The sequence below is a fragment of the Misgurnus anguillicaudatus genome, chromosome 3 (genome assembly GCF_027580225.2).
Source record: "Misgurnus anguillicaudatus chromosome 3, ASM2758022v2, whole genome shotgun sequence".
Lineage (NCBI taxonomy): Eukaryota > Metazoa > Chordata > Actinopteri > Cypriniformes > Cobitidae > Misgurnus > Misgurnus anguillicaudatus.
In genome coordinates, this window is record NC_073339.2 from 47,547,032 (window position 1) to 47,563,616 (window position 16,585).

The 16,585-nt window shown below is 39.2% G+C and overlaps 1 protein-coding gene and 1 long non-coding RNA gene across 4 annotated transcripts in view; one reads left to right on the plus strand and one right to left on the minus strand.

Moving 5' to 3' along the window:
* LOC129445104 (uncharacterized) overlaps positions 1–16,585 on the plus strand; it is a 70,156-nt gene that overhangs the window by 18,468 nt on the left and 35,103 nt on the right. The window lies entirely within an intron of this gene.
* LOC129445098 (sodium/potassium-transporting ATPase subunit alpha-1) lies at positions 769–16,452 on the minus strand. Its single transcript, XM_055206215.2, has 22 exons — positions 16,250–16,452; positions 11,290–11,409; positions 11,124–11,183; positions 10,036–10,239; positions 9,847–9,960; positions 9,633–9,767; positions 9,431–9,548; positions 9,085–9,353; positions 8,670–8,978; positions 7,261–7,395; positions 6,989–7,181; positions 6,724–6,899; positions 6,504–6,640; positions 6,251–6,401; positions 5,920–6,088; positions 5,682–5,836; positions 5,471–5,594; positions 5,226–5,371; positions 5,011–5,141; positions 4,825–4,926; positions 4,601–4,692; positions 769–2,932 (listed from the first exon to the last, which is right to left on the minus strand). The coding sequence occupies exons 1-22, from the start codon at positions 16,259–16,261 to the stop codon at positions 2,904–2,906; spliced, it is 3,081 nt and encodes a 1,026-aa protein (XP_055062190.1). The 5' UTR covers positions 16,262–16,452; the 3' UTR covers positions 769–2,903.

Genomic DNA, 16,585 nt, shown 5'->3' on the forward strand with positions numbered 1-16,585 from the left:
TTGAAATTTGGCTCTCCTTATGATGTCATAAAGAGCTCTTATTATAATAATACCACCCCTTAATCTGCACTATCCAACCACAGCACTGCCATTTAGTGCAGAGAAAAGCACAATTGAGTTTTAACAAACCACCATCATTGTGATCAGTGTTTGAATTTCATCAGCTCATTTGCATTTTAAAGGACACACCCAAAATGGCACATTTTTACACACACCTAAAAAGTGGCAATTTTAACATGCTATAATAAATTATTTATATGGTATTTTGAGCTAAAACATGTGTGCTCTGGGGACACCAAAGATTTATTTGACATCTTAAAAAAGTCTTGTGACATGGCCCCTTTAAGATCAATGCACATTTGTGTAGCTTATTGTTTTGGGTTGAAGAGCCTTTGATGTAAACATTCACATTTTGTCTTTACACTAATTGTTGTTCATCTTAATATGCATTAATTGTTTTATAAGGCATTTATTCTGGAAAATTAGGTAAATTTATATTTTGTTGCTCTTCGTAGCATGAAAGTCGGTCTATATAAATTTTTTAGGGGTTTTATCACTTCACATTAGCTCCTGCTCATTGGCTTAATCTTTTCAGGCAAGTGTGTGTGTAACTTTGTTTTTAAATGTGCCATAAACTAAACCCCAATCTCAATCTCTGACAAGCTCCATTAATGCTCTCAAGAAAAGTGGGAAATGTGCATTAGCAAATTGACTCTGGATGAAGCTCAAGGGACTTTGGCTCATAACAGTGCAATGAAACAACGCATCTTGTAGACGTTGTAGAAAGTCTGCTTTATTGAGTCATTGTAACAGTCGTCATTCTCTAAGGAATACAATCACATTTAGATTCAGCGTATACAACAAGTTTAAATGATCAACGAGCCCCATTTTTAATGGATGATGCTTCATTTTTTCCAAAAAATGGATTTGAGTTTATACATCTTGTACATGCACATCCGTGTATTGTTGAGGGTGCATCAAACACTACAGCTGGTGCCTCGCTTGGTCTGGAGTTTGTTTGCAGTCCCTTAAAAAATGGTTTTCACTCTTTAACAGACCAAACACATCAGAGAACAACCTAAATTTCAAATGCATAGTCATGTGAACGTCATGCAGAAATCATGCACAGACATAAACATAGATATTACAAACTCCCACTCGAGGTCATTCGGTCATAAAACCTCCGACCTCTCCCTGACCCCTCATCCTAAAACCTAAGTACTCCGCTACTCACTGAAAATGATAGGAATGATTCATTAAGAGACTGTAGAACTGAATACAACTGATACAATATAAACACTGCAGTTATAAGCTAGTTAATAAGTGGCAGTGCTGGTTAGTGTGACCACAAGTGTTTAGATCCTAAAAAAAAATCTAATCTGAATGGTTCTTATAATGCTCTTGGTCTTAGTGATGAAATGACTCGGGAATGTTTTTGTAAGATTCACACATTTGGTGATTTTGGCAACTATGATTTAACAGCGAGCACATGGCAGATTACTGGCTTTAAAACTGCACTTGTGAATCGTCTCTTTGCACTTTATGCAATTAATGGAAAAGTGAGCGAACACAACCTGAGCTCAGCAGGTTGAATCACTGATAATGAAAATAAATTGGGTTTAATGGCACATCTTGCGCAAGTTCATGAGAGTGCAAGTTAATGAATTGTAGGTAATGTATTAAACAAGCAAATAAAACACATTTCAACAGCCTCATCTGAAATTAGCCATTTCTACGTGTGATAATTCGACTCTCATCCAGGTTTTAGGAACACAATCTCCAATCCCAACCTACCTGGAACGGATCCATCCTTAAAAGGTTAGATGCATACATGACAAATTATTAAAGCCACACAACCACCTGCTACGTAAGATAACCAATAATATTTAATAATAAGTGTATTTGGTTATTTCTCTAATGATCACCTAAAAGTGGCTTTACATCAACAGGTAACTTAATCATTCATTAATATTTTAACAGACATGCAACAAAAATGAAATTGAATGCAGTGTCTACTTGGAATGAAATACAATGCCAGAAATGCATTTATAATAGATATTGGTATTAAACTACTCAATGCTTGGTTTTACGTTCTTCATCTCAGTTGTCAGACAATTAAAGTAATCTGTATTAGTAATATATGATGATATACTCCATTGGCCCCTGATAACGTCTGAAACTGTGATGGATGAATTTTCCGGTTTGATTTCAGCAGGATGGATGGAGAAAAGTGAAACTTTGCAGATATGAGACCTGGATGAGATCTAACATCCAATCAGATCATATATTTTTTAGCAACTGAGGCTGTTGAAATGAAGAAAATTACTAGCATGGACTTATCGTTCATCCACTTTTCAATAGAACACGTCTGTCATTCCCCTTACAAAGCATTAACAGTTAAATTGATGTTATTGTCATTATTGGTTAATTAAAATGACAAAAGCTTCTTGCAGTGTTTTAGGGAGATTTCATTATTAGATTTTACAGTAACTGTATCAGTATTTTGGTTCAAATACGGTAACCACGGTAAATTTTGTACCAAAGGGTAACCAAAAAGGTAAAGTAATGGGAAATCCAGACAAACAGCATTCCTGTCATGCACTCGAGCTTCAAGCACTTGCCAAATTAAAAAAATAGATAAACAACAGACAAAACGTAAAAATAAATCAAATGAAATGACACAAAGCGTGGGACCTGACTGCAAGTTTATTTTATATTACACTTTTAAAAACACGTATAAAATTGGTCCGGCTTCAGAAACAAGGCACGCAATGTCTTGGTTCACGATCTCAGTGTTTGTATCAAGCATTCCCTATATAAAAACACATCCAGATTACTGAGGTTAAAATTCCGAGCAGCAAGTCAACCATGCAAATAAACTTGTGTGATGCAGACTGAACACTTTAATAGTAGGTCTCCCTCTCCACCCAACCTAAAACAAAAAGATAAAAAATAGCATTAGCTACATTGTTATTAAAATTCATTTACTTTAATTTCAAGTCAGCTAAAGTGAACACACACACACACACATGGACTCTGTTCCATACCTTAGAGTAAGCTACCTATAGATAATATTTTAGGGGACCATAAGAATGTAACATTAAGGTATCTCATAATAAAAAAACACTTCACGGAAAAGGCAATCCCAGAATGCATTTCAACTTGTGAAAAATCACCCAAGGTGGTAGATGAAATCAAAATAAAGACAGACTAAATGTATTTTAAATAATCAAACTACAAGGTGATAGATTGCTTATGTAGATTGCAATGCCAATGTAAGCAGTATAGATAGCAATGCAGGTTTTGGAACAGAGTCATGTTATATTATTACTAAGGATGCACCTATGTATCGGTCTATAATCAGTATTGACAAAAAAAAACTTTTTTTCCCACTATCAGACATGGACTGATTGTCTGGGCAGATTAGATCCTGACAATCAAAAGGGGCAAAATAACTCATACTGTGTGATTATTTGAAATTGGGTCAGTGTGACTACAGAATTGCTCTGCAATTCAAGGATTTCTCCACATAATAATTTGAAACAGCAAGTAACAAAACCCCAAAATATCGGTGTCATTAAAAACAAGATGATTTGAAACCGCAAGTTAACCCCCCCCCAAATATCGGTATGTATCGGCATCATTCACAACATGATGATTTAAAGGAACAGTATGCAGGATTGTGGCCAAAACTGGTATTGCAATCTCGAAACTTGTGGCTAAAACTGGTACTGCAATCACAAAACTGGTGGCCAATACACAAAACGACAACATAAACATCAGTTGAGGGCTGCAACTCCACTTTTTAAATGACAATATCCTGGCCAGACCACTGTTGTCAGTGATATAAGATTTGAAATGAAAATTATTTTTTAATGTCTAGTGACATATCAGGGCCATTTTATGATTAAATGATATACATTTCTTACATACTGTTCCTTTAAAACCACAAGTAAAGTCTCCTCCCCAAAATATGGGTATGTATCAGTATCATTCACGACATGATCATTTGAAACAGGAAGTAAAAAAACCAAAATATCGGCATGTATCGGTATCATTCACAACATGATAATCTGAAACTGCAAGTAAAGTCCCCTCCCCAAAATATCGGTAGGTATCGGTTTCATTCATGACATGATCATTTGAAACAGGAAGTAACCCCCCAAAAAATATCAGTATATATCAGTATCATTCACGACATGATGATTTGAAACGGCAAAAATCAAACCCCAAAATATCGGTATGTATCGGTTAGGGATGCAACGATACCAATACTGGTATCGGCCTCGACACCACATTTTAAAAGTACTCATACTCGTTTTAAGTCCCCCGATACTGGGGATCGATACCACGGTCTGAGAAATGTCTACGTTTTACTCGGTATCGGCAAGTACCGAAATGCAAGTACTCGTATTCCAAAAGTGGTATCGGTGCATCCCTAGTATCGGTATCATTCACGGCATGATGATTTGAAACAGGAAACAAACAAAAAAACAACAACACACAACCCCTTATTCTAAGTTATCGAATATCCGTCTCGGTGCAGAAATTTTGTATCAGTGCAACCCTAATTATTACACGTATAAAATCATTCTCTTACCTCCTGGGCTGCGTCGGATGATGAGTTTACGGATTTCATCATAAATAAAGATGAGGAGTGAGTAGGGGAAAGCGCAGAACCACCAGTTTGGTCTAGAAGACGACAAAACAATCATTATGACAACAGAAAAGGGCCATTTCATACTGCACCAACACAAACGTTCTTGAGAAGACTTTCCCAAAACCAATGTAACACACTGGACCTTTATGAAATAAGACACTCACTTAAGTGGGTACATTCTAAGAGCGACGTCCATGCCCGGGCAGTAGGACAAGAAAGCGGCTAGAGCAGTTTCCTCAAACAGCCCAAAGATAAGGATCTTATTCCTGTGAAGAGTAACGGTGATATTTGTTAGATCAAGCATCTTCATCAAGAACTTTTGGGAAATTTAGTCAAAGCCAGTTACTCACTTCATTCCTTGCTGGAAAACAGAGTTCCTTCTGGTCTTGCAGATGATCAAATCTGCCCACTGTACGATGACAATACTGGTAAAGAAGGCTGTGTGGCATGTAAACTCTACGATCTTCCTCTGCTCGTATGTCTGAGGTAGCAAAAAACACAAGAATTAGATACTTGGATACTCATAAAAGAAATGATCGAAAAGCTGTATATTCGGCACACTTACCCATTGCTGACCATAGCTGTCCTCCAGGTCATTGACTTGCTTGTCGTCCCACAACACTCGGATACCCAGTAACGTTGAGGGGAGAAAACCGTTTTCGGCCAGGATGACAAAATACGTAAAGAACCCAGCCAGAGCTTGAATCATTCCTGTTGAGGAAAAAAGCACAATGAATGATCCATTACTTTCCACAGACCTTCAAGTCTATCAGTCAATTCAGTTGAGTGCCACAAATCCAAAACCCTCACCGATTTGACCATAGGCTATGCTAATAAGCCTTTCATTTACAAGTTTATCCGTCTTGGGGTTTCTGGGTTGACGTTTCATAATGTCGCTTTCGGCAGCTTCATAGGCCAATGAGATAGCAGGAACCTTGAATACAAAACAGAGGACAATAACGTGTTACTGCAAAACCTTTCATGACACAGCTAGGTAGTACTAAAGCAGAATTATGCTTACCATGTCAGTACCCAGATCGATACAGAGGATGGTGACGGTACCCAAAGGAAGAGGGATGTTGACGATGATGAAGAAGAGGAAGGGAGTGATCTCAGGAATGTTACTAGTGAGGGTGTAAGCGATGGATTTCTTCAAGTTATCAAAGATCAGACGACCTGTTCGAGAAAAACAAGGCGTATAGGTTAGGTCGGGATTTGGCACAGCAGCAAATGTTGGGTATTTTTTCAACGACGTCTACCTTCTTCTACTCCAGTGACGATTGAGGCGAAGTTGTCGTCCAGCAGAATCATGTCAGCGGCCTGTTTGGATACATCAGATCCAGCAATACCCATAGCCACACCAATATCAGCCTTCTTCAGAGCAGGAGAGTCATTCACACCATCACCTGTTACAGCTACAATGGCACCCTGTGTACAAACAACATTTCATCATTCATCAAGATTTGCTAATCACACTTAATATAATCTCTGCCCACAATGAAAGCTCACTGGTCCACAGTGAGGTACTTTTGGCCTTTCAACATGAGCTGGTGACATTTTGATTGATCTGGAAGCATACAGGACACAAACCTGTCTCTGGCAACCTTCAACGATAATCAGCTTCTGTTGAGGAGATGTTCTGGCAAACACGATTTCTGTGTGGTATTTTAATACATCATCTAACTGCTCAGAGGACAAATCCTTCAAGTCACCACCGTGAATCACACAAGCCTTGGCATCCCTTCAAAGAAATGAAAGGAGTTAAAAAACTGGATGTCATAAATATCCACACAGTCTGAATGACTGATTGGGACGAGAGACAGACAAAGGAGGATCCGGTTACCTTGGGTTGACCTCATTAATAGGAATGTTCAGGCGAGCAGCAATGTCTTCGACGGTTTCGTTGCCCTCAGAGATGATACCGACTCCCTTGGCAATGGCCTTGGCTGTGATTGGATGATCACCGGTAACCATGATAACCTAGAAGAGTTATCAGAATCAAAACTCTTAGTTTACTTCCATAAATATCTTGGGCATTTGATTGGTTATTTCTAATGATGTACCTTGATTCCAGCGCTCCTACATTTGCCCACAGCATCTGGTACAGCGGCGCGAGGAGGGTCGATCATGGACATAAGGCCAATGAAACAAAGGTTCTCAGTGGGGAAGTTGACTTCATCGCAATCAAACTGGAAGTCCTCGGGAAACTGCTCATCGGGAAGGTGGAAGTGGCAAAATCCTGTCAAGACACGACCGAGAAAGAGTTAATAAAAGAATCGGAGTGAATGTGAGGTTAAAGGTTCAGTAAAATAGTAAGTGCAGGATTACCAAGTACTCTTTCTCCCAGACCACCAAGTTCCAAGTAGGCATTCTGGAAGGCGTCCTTCATCTCATCATCGAGTGGCTGCTCTTTTCCTTGGATCAAAATGGAAGCGCACCTGTCCAGGATTCTCTCCGGAGCTCCCTTCATTACCAGCAGATGTTTGGTTTCAGATGGTGTGAGGTTCTGGTGGATGGAAAGCTTGAAGGGTACACAAACAGAAGTTAGAAATCACAGAAATCAAATTCATCTGCAGGCTTTTTTGGTTCGATGGTGGTACCTGATATTTGTTGGTGGAGTTGAAAGGGATCTCGGCGATTTTGTTGTATTGCTCTCTCATCCCTTTCACAGACCCGCAGCAGAGCTCGATGCACTTCAGAAGGGCAGATTCAGACGCATCGCCAGCCACGTCTCTCTGCACACAAAACAATATGATGTTAGAACAAGGTATCATTTTGGATTTTGGTATAACCAAGAAGCACTCGATTTGTTGCACGCACAATAAACAAACTGCATCAGTGTTTTAGCAGGCCAAGGAAAAATGGGCTCTTGAAATCAAGGCAACTCTCCAACAAATTAGTCCCATTAAAAACAAGGCAGAAATGACAGGCTGTTTACAGAGAAACAGTGTGTTCCAATGAGAGACTCTGGAGAGCAAGGGGCTTAAAAATCCCCAGAGGCAAAGAGAAAAACTAAGAACAAACACAACCTGGCAGTAAGGCAACACCTCTCCAACGGCAGCATTGTAAACAGGGTTTTTCATTTGTGAAGTAAATGCAAATCTGTGCCAAAGCTGTACAGTGGTTTGAACACATTGCTAGGACGTTCTGGGTGGTTGCATATTTTTAGTTTTGTCCATAGCACAAACTCTGCAGAACTAAATTAGTTTAACACTCCATAATAAGGTTAGAGGAGTAGTTCAACCTAAAATGAAAATTAGCTCATGCTTTGCTCACCCTCAAGCCATTTTAAGCGTAAGACTTTCCTCTTTCAGCCAAACACAGTCAGAGTTTAATAAAACCCCATAACTGGTAAAGTGAGTTTACTTCCAATATTTTGCATGTAAATTTTATCTATCATGACAAACTAAATATCACTGGAAAGGTCCAAAAATGTAGTTTTCAAAATCTTTACCAGTAATAATTATGCAGTGACAGTAATTTATTAATTTGTGACAAGAGTATGCCGCAAACTGTTGACACCTAGTGGCCGTTGTTGGTAAAACCACTAAAAGTGTGATTATTTTTTGTATAAAATATATACTTTATTGCATTATAGCCAGAATTTTATTATTTGAAGGTGTACATCACCTTTTCACCTCTGCCCCCACTCAAAAAGGGGTGAGCCAGTTAAGGAGTAAAATAATATCCTGACTCTTTTCAGATTTATAATGGTGCATTATATTTAAAGCTCCATAAAGTCCATCGATTCACTTTTGAAAGACATTTATTTAACTGTATAGATTCGTTTTTGATGGATTATGTGCTTTATGATGAGCTTTAAAATGGGTCTGAAAAGAGCCAGGATATTACTTAATATAACGCCGACCCCGTTTGGCTGAAATAAGAAAGTCAAATTCACTGAGGGGATGAGTAAAGTAAAAGCTAATTTTCGTTTCTGATCTATTCCTTTAACTTACAAGGACACATTGCATAAATAAACTGATTTCCATTAAGCATCAAAACAGACCTTTAAAATCGGGACGTTTTCTTGTTCGGCAAGGAAGACGGCGCGGTTGCACAGGCCGGCAACGCGTGCAAGAGCGGTCCACGTAGCTGAGCTTCTGTCAAACGCGGTTCCACTTTGGTTCTCTGTGGTGTCTGCTTCGTGAATCTGGTTGTCAAACCACATGTGAGCCACAGTCATTCTGTTCTGGGTTAAAGTTCCAGTCTTGTCAGAGCAGATGGTGGAGGTTGAGCCCAGAGTCTCTACAGCTTCAAGATTCTTCACTAGACAATTCTTCTTTGCCATACGTTTGGCTGTCAGAGTCAGACACACCTGGAAACGAAGACGAAGAGTTAATGCACCAAACAAAAAAACACATACCCAAAGCCTTTTTCTCTGTCATAGATAAGATTTACTGTAGCGGATGAATGTGGCACACAGTGACAGTAGCCAAGAGACCCTCTGGCACATTGGCGACAATGATACCAATCAAGAAGATGACGGCTTCCAGCCAACTGTAGCCAAGGATCAGGGACAAAATGAAGAAGCTCACACCAAGGAAGACGGCTACACCGGTGATGATGTGGATGAAATGTTCAATCTCAATAGAGATTGGGGTTCGACCCACTTCAAGACCAGAAGCAAGAGTAGCGATACGACCCATGACGGTGCGGTCACCAGTGTTAATGACGACACCTCTGGCAGTACCTTCAAGCAAAATTAATTTCAACGAGTTGTAATCTAGTTTTACTTTCATGGTTTCCTTCATAACCAACATTTCATACCTTCAACACAGTTGGTAGAGAAGAACGCGATGTTTCTCGTCTCCAGAGGGTTGTCGTTGGAGAAATCAGGGGCTCGAGTCTGAGGCTCAGATTCACCAGTGAGGGAAGAGTTGTCCACCTGAAAAATAACATGAATATTTGTAAATCCTTGTGGGCATCAAGTTATTAAGTGAAATAAATTAATTTACAATGACAGCTGTACCTTGCATCCGTGAGCGGAGATGATACGCAGATCTGCAGGAATCCTGTCTCCACCCTTGACCTCCACAAGATCTCCCACAACCACTTCTTCAGCATTGATATTCTTCTTCTCACCATCACGGATGACCAAAGCTTGCTGAGGGACACATCAGAAGTTTGGTTAACATCAATAAAGAAACATCTTGAAAATATGTACACAAAGCAACTTCAACAACCTGAGGGACAAGGTTCTTGAAGGAGTCCATGATCTTGGAGCTCTTGGCCTCTTGATAGTATGAGAAACATCCAGTGATCATCACAACAGCAGAAAGCACGATTCCCAGATACAACTGTTCAGGACAACAGAAAAAAAGTTAAGACTGCTATGAGAAAAGTACTGAGATTCAAATTAACTTGATTCTTACGTTATCATTGGCAGGTTCATCCTCTGAGGCGGCCAGGATACCATACGCCAGAAAACAAAGGATTGCTCCAATCCACAGGAGAGTTGAGAAGCCTCCGAAGAGCTGCTTGCAGAACTTCACCCATTCGGGTGTTGTTGGAGGTGGAGTCAGAGCGTTGGGTCCATCACGAGCCAAGATTTCAGTAGCACGGGAAGCAGACAATCCCTGGAAAAAGAGATGCGTTACATGCCATAGAGGAAAATGTCCTTACATCCAGAATTATACAAGAGTCAGAACTACCCAGCAGTCAGAAGCTCCAGCTCCAGGGAACATACAGTATTGTGCAAGTCTTAAGGGGCGCAGCTCAGCGCCACGTCGAGTCGCGTCTAGGACAACTCTGAGGTATCGTAAACCAGGAGTGCACATTAAATAGCGCAAGCTTAGTCACGTAGCGTCTACTTCAAAATGCAAAATATACATTAGCAGCCAATGTTAATCGTTAATGATTTGGGACAAATATGATGTTATTTAATGTTAAACTATGTGAAAGGCGCGACAGGGATTCCTGAGTCAACTTCCTGAGTCAAAGCTGGGCGCCGGTGTGCGTATACTCGTAGAAAACAATGTGTTTGTTTTTTTAGAACGGCGTGGCGCTGAGCTGCGCGTCAGGCGTGCGACCCCCTTTAGGCCATCACCAAGTCAGTATTTAGTCTGATCTCTCAGTTAAGTGGCCTGACTGTGATCTACACCTACCTCATAGAGAAACCGAGCATGTATATAGAAATTAGAGTAGTATAAACCATTAGATATCTATAACTATGTGCTAAATGGGGACATACAGGATGTGACACGTTTTTTTAATGATTGTTTCTGTCCAGTCTGCTCATTTTATTCCATTTAACCACAGCTGTCTGCGATTATTTTTGCCTGGCAGTGTATGTACTAACACAACAAAAGATAATGTTTGCATTCCTTGTGTACACGACTCTATGCCGACTTGTATTTGCCTCCAGCTAGCTTCATGACGTAATCGTGACATAAGGATCTAAGGTGTCAATATGACAAAATGCATGCATGTTAACACAATGTACCCTTTAATAACAACTCACCTTGGTTAAATCAGTGCCGTATTTCTTACTGAGTTCATCCAGGGATAATCTGTGATCATCCTACAAAAATGTAGAAAGCGCAAAGGTCATGAAAACAGTTCAATACAAATTTGTTCACCAATAGGTGTTTCGAATAATAAAATACACTTAAAACAAACTGACTCACCAAATCCACTTCTTTCTTCAGTTCATCCATGTCTTTATCTTTCTCTTTTTTGCCCTTGGGCTTTGGCTTCTTGCCCCCCTGCTCTGACGTGGCCGCCAGCTCATATTGTTCTCGACCTTCCTGGAGAGGAAAGTGTAAAAACAATTGCATTTTGAGTGTATTGTCCAACACAATGGTCTCCAACATGGTGCCCGCAGGCACCAGGTTGCCAGCGTGGAGATTGCGAGTTGCCCGCCAAAGCACATTCTATTAATAGCTTTAATTTGAATATTTATTTATTTATTACATATGTTTTACAAGCTTGGCTTCTTTTATGCATGTTAACATTTAAAACAATTAAAAACATGTCGGCAAGTTAAAAAAATGTTTTGAATAGACTTCAATCAAAAAAGTAGCCCTCCAGATTGTTTTATCCATTGTGGTAACCCTTGCTCACAAAAAGGTAGGAGACACTCTCTGACAACAGTTTTTTTAATGACTTAAGTTTATAGTTGTATATCAGTTACACATTGGCTTTAGATGCCGAATCCACATAACTTGACTGATCTTACACAATGTCTGTGTGCATGAAATGTATATAAAAGTGTAAAATATTAGCAAGAGATCACGGAGTTCAGATTCTCAAACCAATGGGGTAATGCTAATGGATAACATGTCACTATTAACATTTAACTTTAAAAGCAATCAACCCTGGACCTGTACTACTGTTACACAACAGGTCTTATCATTGTGAATACGATAAGTGACTCATTATCTTGTGAATGAAAATTGTCTTTGCTGATAAAAACAAGTAACGACTTTAAAATGGTCAAAATCAACCAATAACCAGTTTATATGATACTAGTTACAGGATATTTTATCTCTGGATTGACTTTGTTCCAAAGCGCTTCGGTATTCGCATGCCATTTCGTTTTTTATTCTTAAGTAAATGGGTATTAATATTGGCTGCCTTATTTTAGATATCAGCGAACACATGTCAGTCGAACACTAACTTTAAAAGTCTTTTTAATATCTAATATGTAGACACACAAAGTTCACCATCTTCAAACAGGTAATACACAAACACAAATACATATATATTTTTTATTTTATCTTCATCTCTACAGCTGGGTCTTGATATAAATCTGCAAAGCACGACAAAATAGTGGAAAAGTTGTTTATATTGTACATAGAAAAGAAGAGAAGATAAAAAGGACACAAAACAAAAAGCACAACACCCGCAACGCCCAAATGATCACAACATCAGCGATATCTTTTCCATTTGCTTCAGCAAATTTTTTTATTTAAATGCTTACTCATCAGTTGGTCATGCGTGGTCATCTTGCATGTTGTGCATGCATGTGGAAAAAGTCAAAAGTTTGAAAGTGTTGCCAAAAGATTCACTTTGTGGCAGTACTTAAATCTATTCCAGATGTTCAAATATCTAAAAATATAAATTAAACTACATTGGTTTAAAAGCGATTATTTTGTGTGGCTCTTTGCACCTGCATGCAGAAACCCATCATACCGCTTATTCTGGGACTTTGCACTGTTGCCATGGGAAACCGAGCCACACCTTTAGACCGTGAATGGACGTAGTGTCAAATCCGGCTCTCTTTGTTTCACAAGTGGCAAATAAACAGAGAAGGTAATAAAGGAAACACAGCGCATTAACTCGTGCACTAATAGCCCTGTGACTGGTGTTAACTACAGATTAACATAAACCCCAGAAAAGAGTGTGGGGACCTAAAGTGTAAAAATCTTTTGCTTTCTTTTCTGATACGAATTCTAGCTCTGTAAGTTGATGTTATCCCAAGATAATATGAGAACATTCCCAAAACATCTTGTGTGCTGTAACAGAAGCAAGATAAAGGTAGACATTTTTCTTTATCGCACATAAGCTGAAATTTCAAGAATTTGAGCAGTTACAATCTGCTAGTGCACTGCACCAAAAAAGGTAAGGGGTTCCTGAGACGTCCCCTCGGGGCCGATCCGCCCCTTCGGTCAGATGGGAGAGTCAATGACAAAAGGTCTCACTAACACATAGTGACTGATGAATGGAAAGAATGCTGAACCCTTTAGAGGAGGGGTGACCATCTTACCCTATATACACACTGGAGCAGAGTCGAGTACACAGCTGTGATCAACACCTGATGTCAACCTTAAAACGCATGCAACGCTGAAATACCAATATTTTGCGTTTATTACACTGCAACTTCAGTTTGATGACTGGGTTAGAGATTACAAACTGACCAATGCTGGTCAAATATGAATCATAACATTGCAGAAGACATATTACTCCAAATACTGGAGGAGATGCTTCAATAGCTGCCTTTCCATTAAAGATTTGCACAAAACTTGAGTGTTATTTTAGAAATGTCAACCAAAATGATCTTGCATGTCTTCATTAACCAATGTCACGTATGTCACGACTAAAGTGTAATTTTGTCCCCGAATCGCTTTAATGACATTTTGATGTCATGCACTTTTTGATGTCATGCGATTTTAAATCAAAGTTACAGTACATTTCACACGGGACGAAGGCGTTAACACTTGACGGAAGACTTGTCTGAAGCATGGCCAACAGCCAATCACAGTGGCCGCAGCACATGCTCCGGTCTTCCATAAACGTAACTGGCTGGCTCTGCCTAGGTTATTTGCATAAGGCAATCCGATTGGCTCACGCACACGTTGCCGCTTGAAAAGTTGAGAAATGTTCAACTTCTGCCGCGAGCAACGGCTGTGATGCAGCGCCGATGGATCCACAATTCAGTTCAGCAACGTCAACGCTTACATCCATGTGAATGTACCGTTACAGTCTTACCTTTTTAGTTTTGCATTTCATTCACTATAATTTTTTTGAATTTGGTGATGTCTTTTATATTACTACTGTTTTCATTTTATTCTTTTCTCTGTAAATCACAGTGGTTAACTTTTGTTGTATTTAATTGTGCCTTATAAATAAATGAAAAGAATGAAAATGAAAGCGCTTGTCAGTTCTTTGACTCTTCTGTCTCGTCCTCCAACCAAAGATACCATACCATATTTAAAGAATGATCATGTGATTTTTACGAATGTCAGGTGACCTTTAAATGGTTTGCTAAACATTCTTTATTTTCGAATTTCCCGAAAAACCACCTAACCTCAACTTTTTCTTGCAATATATGGGAGTTTATGCAAAATTTCCATGTTTCCATTGGGCAATTTTTACAATTTAAAATTGCAATTTGAAGGATAAGCAATACCGTAAAACCTATTGAAATATTGAGATATTACTACACGATATCATCCCCGAACTGCAGTACGTTTTAAGGTAAGAATCAAGAACATGATGGTGAAAAATATGCACATTCACATACAACCCAGATCATTCCTGATCAACAGCAAGATCATTAAGAAAAACAGTACAACATGTAAATACATGCTTGCTTTTGACTGCATCTAAACAACAACGTCTGCAGTGGCAAGACATCTGCCCTATTGCGGTGGGATTTAATGGGGTTGGGGGCGTAGCTCATTGCACCAAACCCAGATGAAACATGCAGGGAGCCGTTTGCTCTCCATCACACGAGATACTGTGGAATCTATACTGATGATTAAAGTGTCATTAGAAAAAGCTATTCTGCTATTATAATGTCAATTCATTCTGGAATCGTAGTATAAGGATCCATGGACCCTACAGCAAACAAATCATGAAATTTTGAAAGTAAATGAGAAGAAAGAGAACAACTCACAACGCACAAATGACTATACTCATATTACAGAGGAACTGCAAAGATCGAGGCTCTTAATTCTGATTTAAAGTGACAAATATGCATTTAACAGCAGTATTTTATGTCGTTCTCGTATATCTTCAGTTTAGCCTGTTGAAGTAACCCAATCTTCTGCCCTTAGAGATAAAAACAACAAACAAGAGCCCATGATAAGAGCTTCTATACCCCAAAAACAACTTTGTCTACACTACACCCCAATCCTGCACTCCACATTATATTTAATGAGTACATGACATTAAATAGAAACACGTTCAACAGTTTATTAAAACAAAGCAGTACACTATTTTATCCATTAGGGGTATGAATGGGTTTTAAACGGAAGTGTTTCAATGTATCTCATAGCTTTATATGGGGTAACATTTTGGGGAGTTTAACATGGGTATCTCGTGTACAGTTGATGTTATAAACGGAGTTATGCATTTTGAGATATCAAATTGAGGAGTTAATGCATTAAAATAATAAATTAAACAGTGTATTGTTTTTATCCTAAAAGTCAAACGCGCTTCTCGTAAGTCTCAGTTATTTCAATAAATTACATCATAAAACGACATATATATCAGATTTTACATTGTGTGTATCTACAGGTTTAAATGGAGGGGTTAAACTGCGTTGCGTATCTTGTTGGTTTTACGCAATATTGTGTCGCTGTCGAGGTTTCAAAAGAAACCGTTCATGTGTCGCGCTCGGAAACATGTGGCCGACAGAAAAAACCTTCATGGTTTCTCAAAGATTTCTCTTTCAGTGAACTAAACAACAGTGACGCGCATATTTTCACTTTTGTGACACAAGACTACTTCGACTTATCAAATGTAAAAGTCACAAGACTGAATATATTTGTTTAGTCAAATAGGCCGTGCTGTATAGGAAGTTTGCGCGCGCCTGCTACATTCCTGTAATCTTGAGCGAGGCGACTCTTAAAATAGAGTTTGCCGATCATTTAAAGCGATATACCTCAACTTGTTGCTGCTTCCCGGAAAATAAACGGGGGTTGTTTAAATCGACTGGGTGGACGCATAAATATCTCATTCATTTCAAGTCAGCTAAACGTTCAAACTGCGGAAGTCTTTCCCACTTTGGGAAGCCATTAAAAAAGGAACCATGTGAACGCCACAATGTATTGCGTTCAGACAAACGCAAATTTAAAAACAACAAGCAAATAGCACTGTAAATTCCTAAACAGTGTACAAAATACATTAGTTCACACTTACTCCTCGTCCCATGTTGCTTCTTTTGGTTTAAGACGACCACCTGAGTGTTACAAAAATCCAAGTTTTCTTAAAAACAACAAATTAAAAGTCCCGTTTCTTTTTTGGTCTTTTTCTTGGTCACCGCTGGACGCGTCTTTCCACCCGGATACGCATCCAAGCCGCGGTACGGTCTGAACCTTCAAACGCTTATATACGGCGGGGTTTTTTGCGGTGACGTCTGCTCAGTTTGCCATGGTAACGCGGAGGAAAGGGGCGGGGCGTGCAGGGGAAAGATCAGCGATCAGCGTTTTTAACAACGAGTGATTGGTAAGATTGTGTCAGACTTTTACCTCTGAA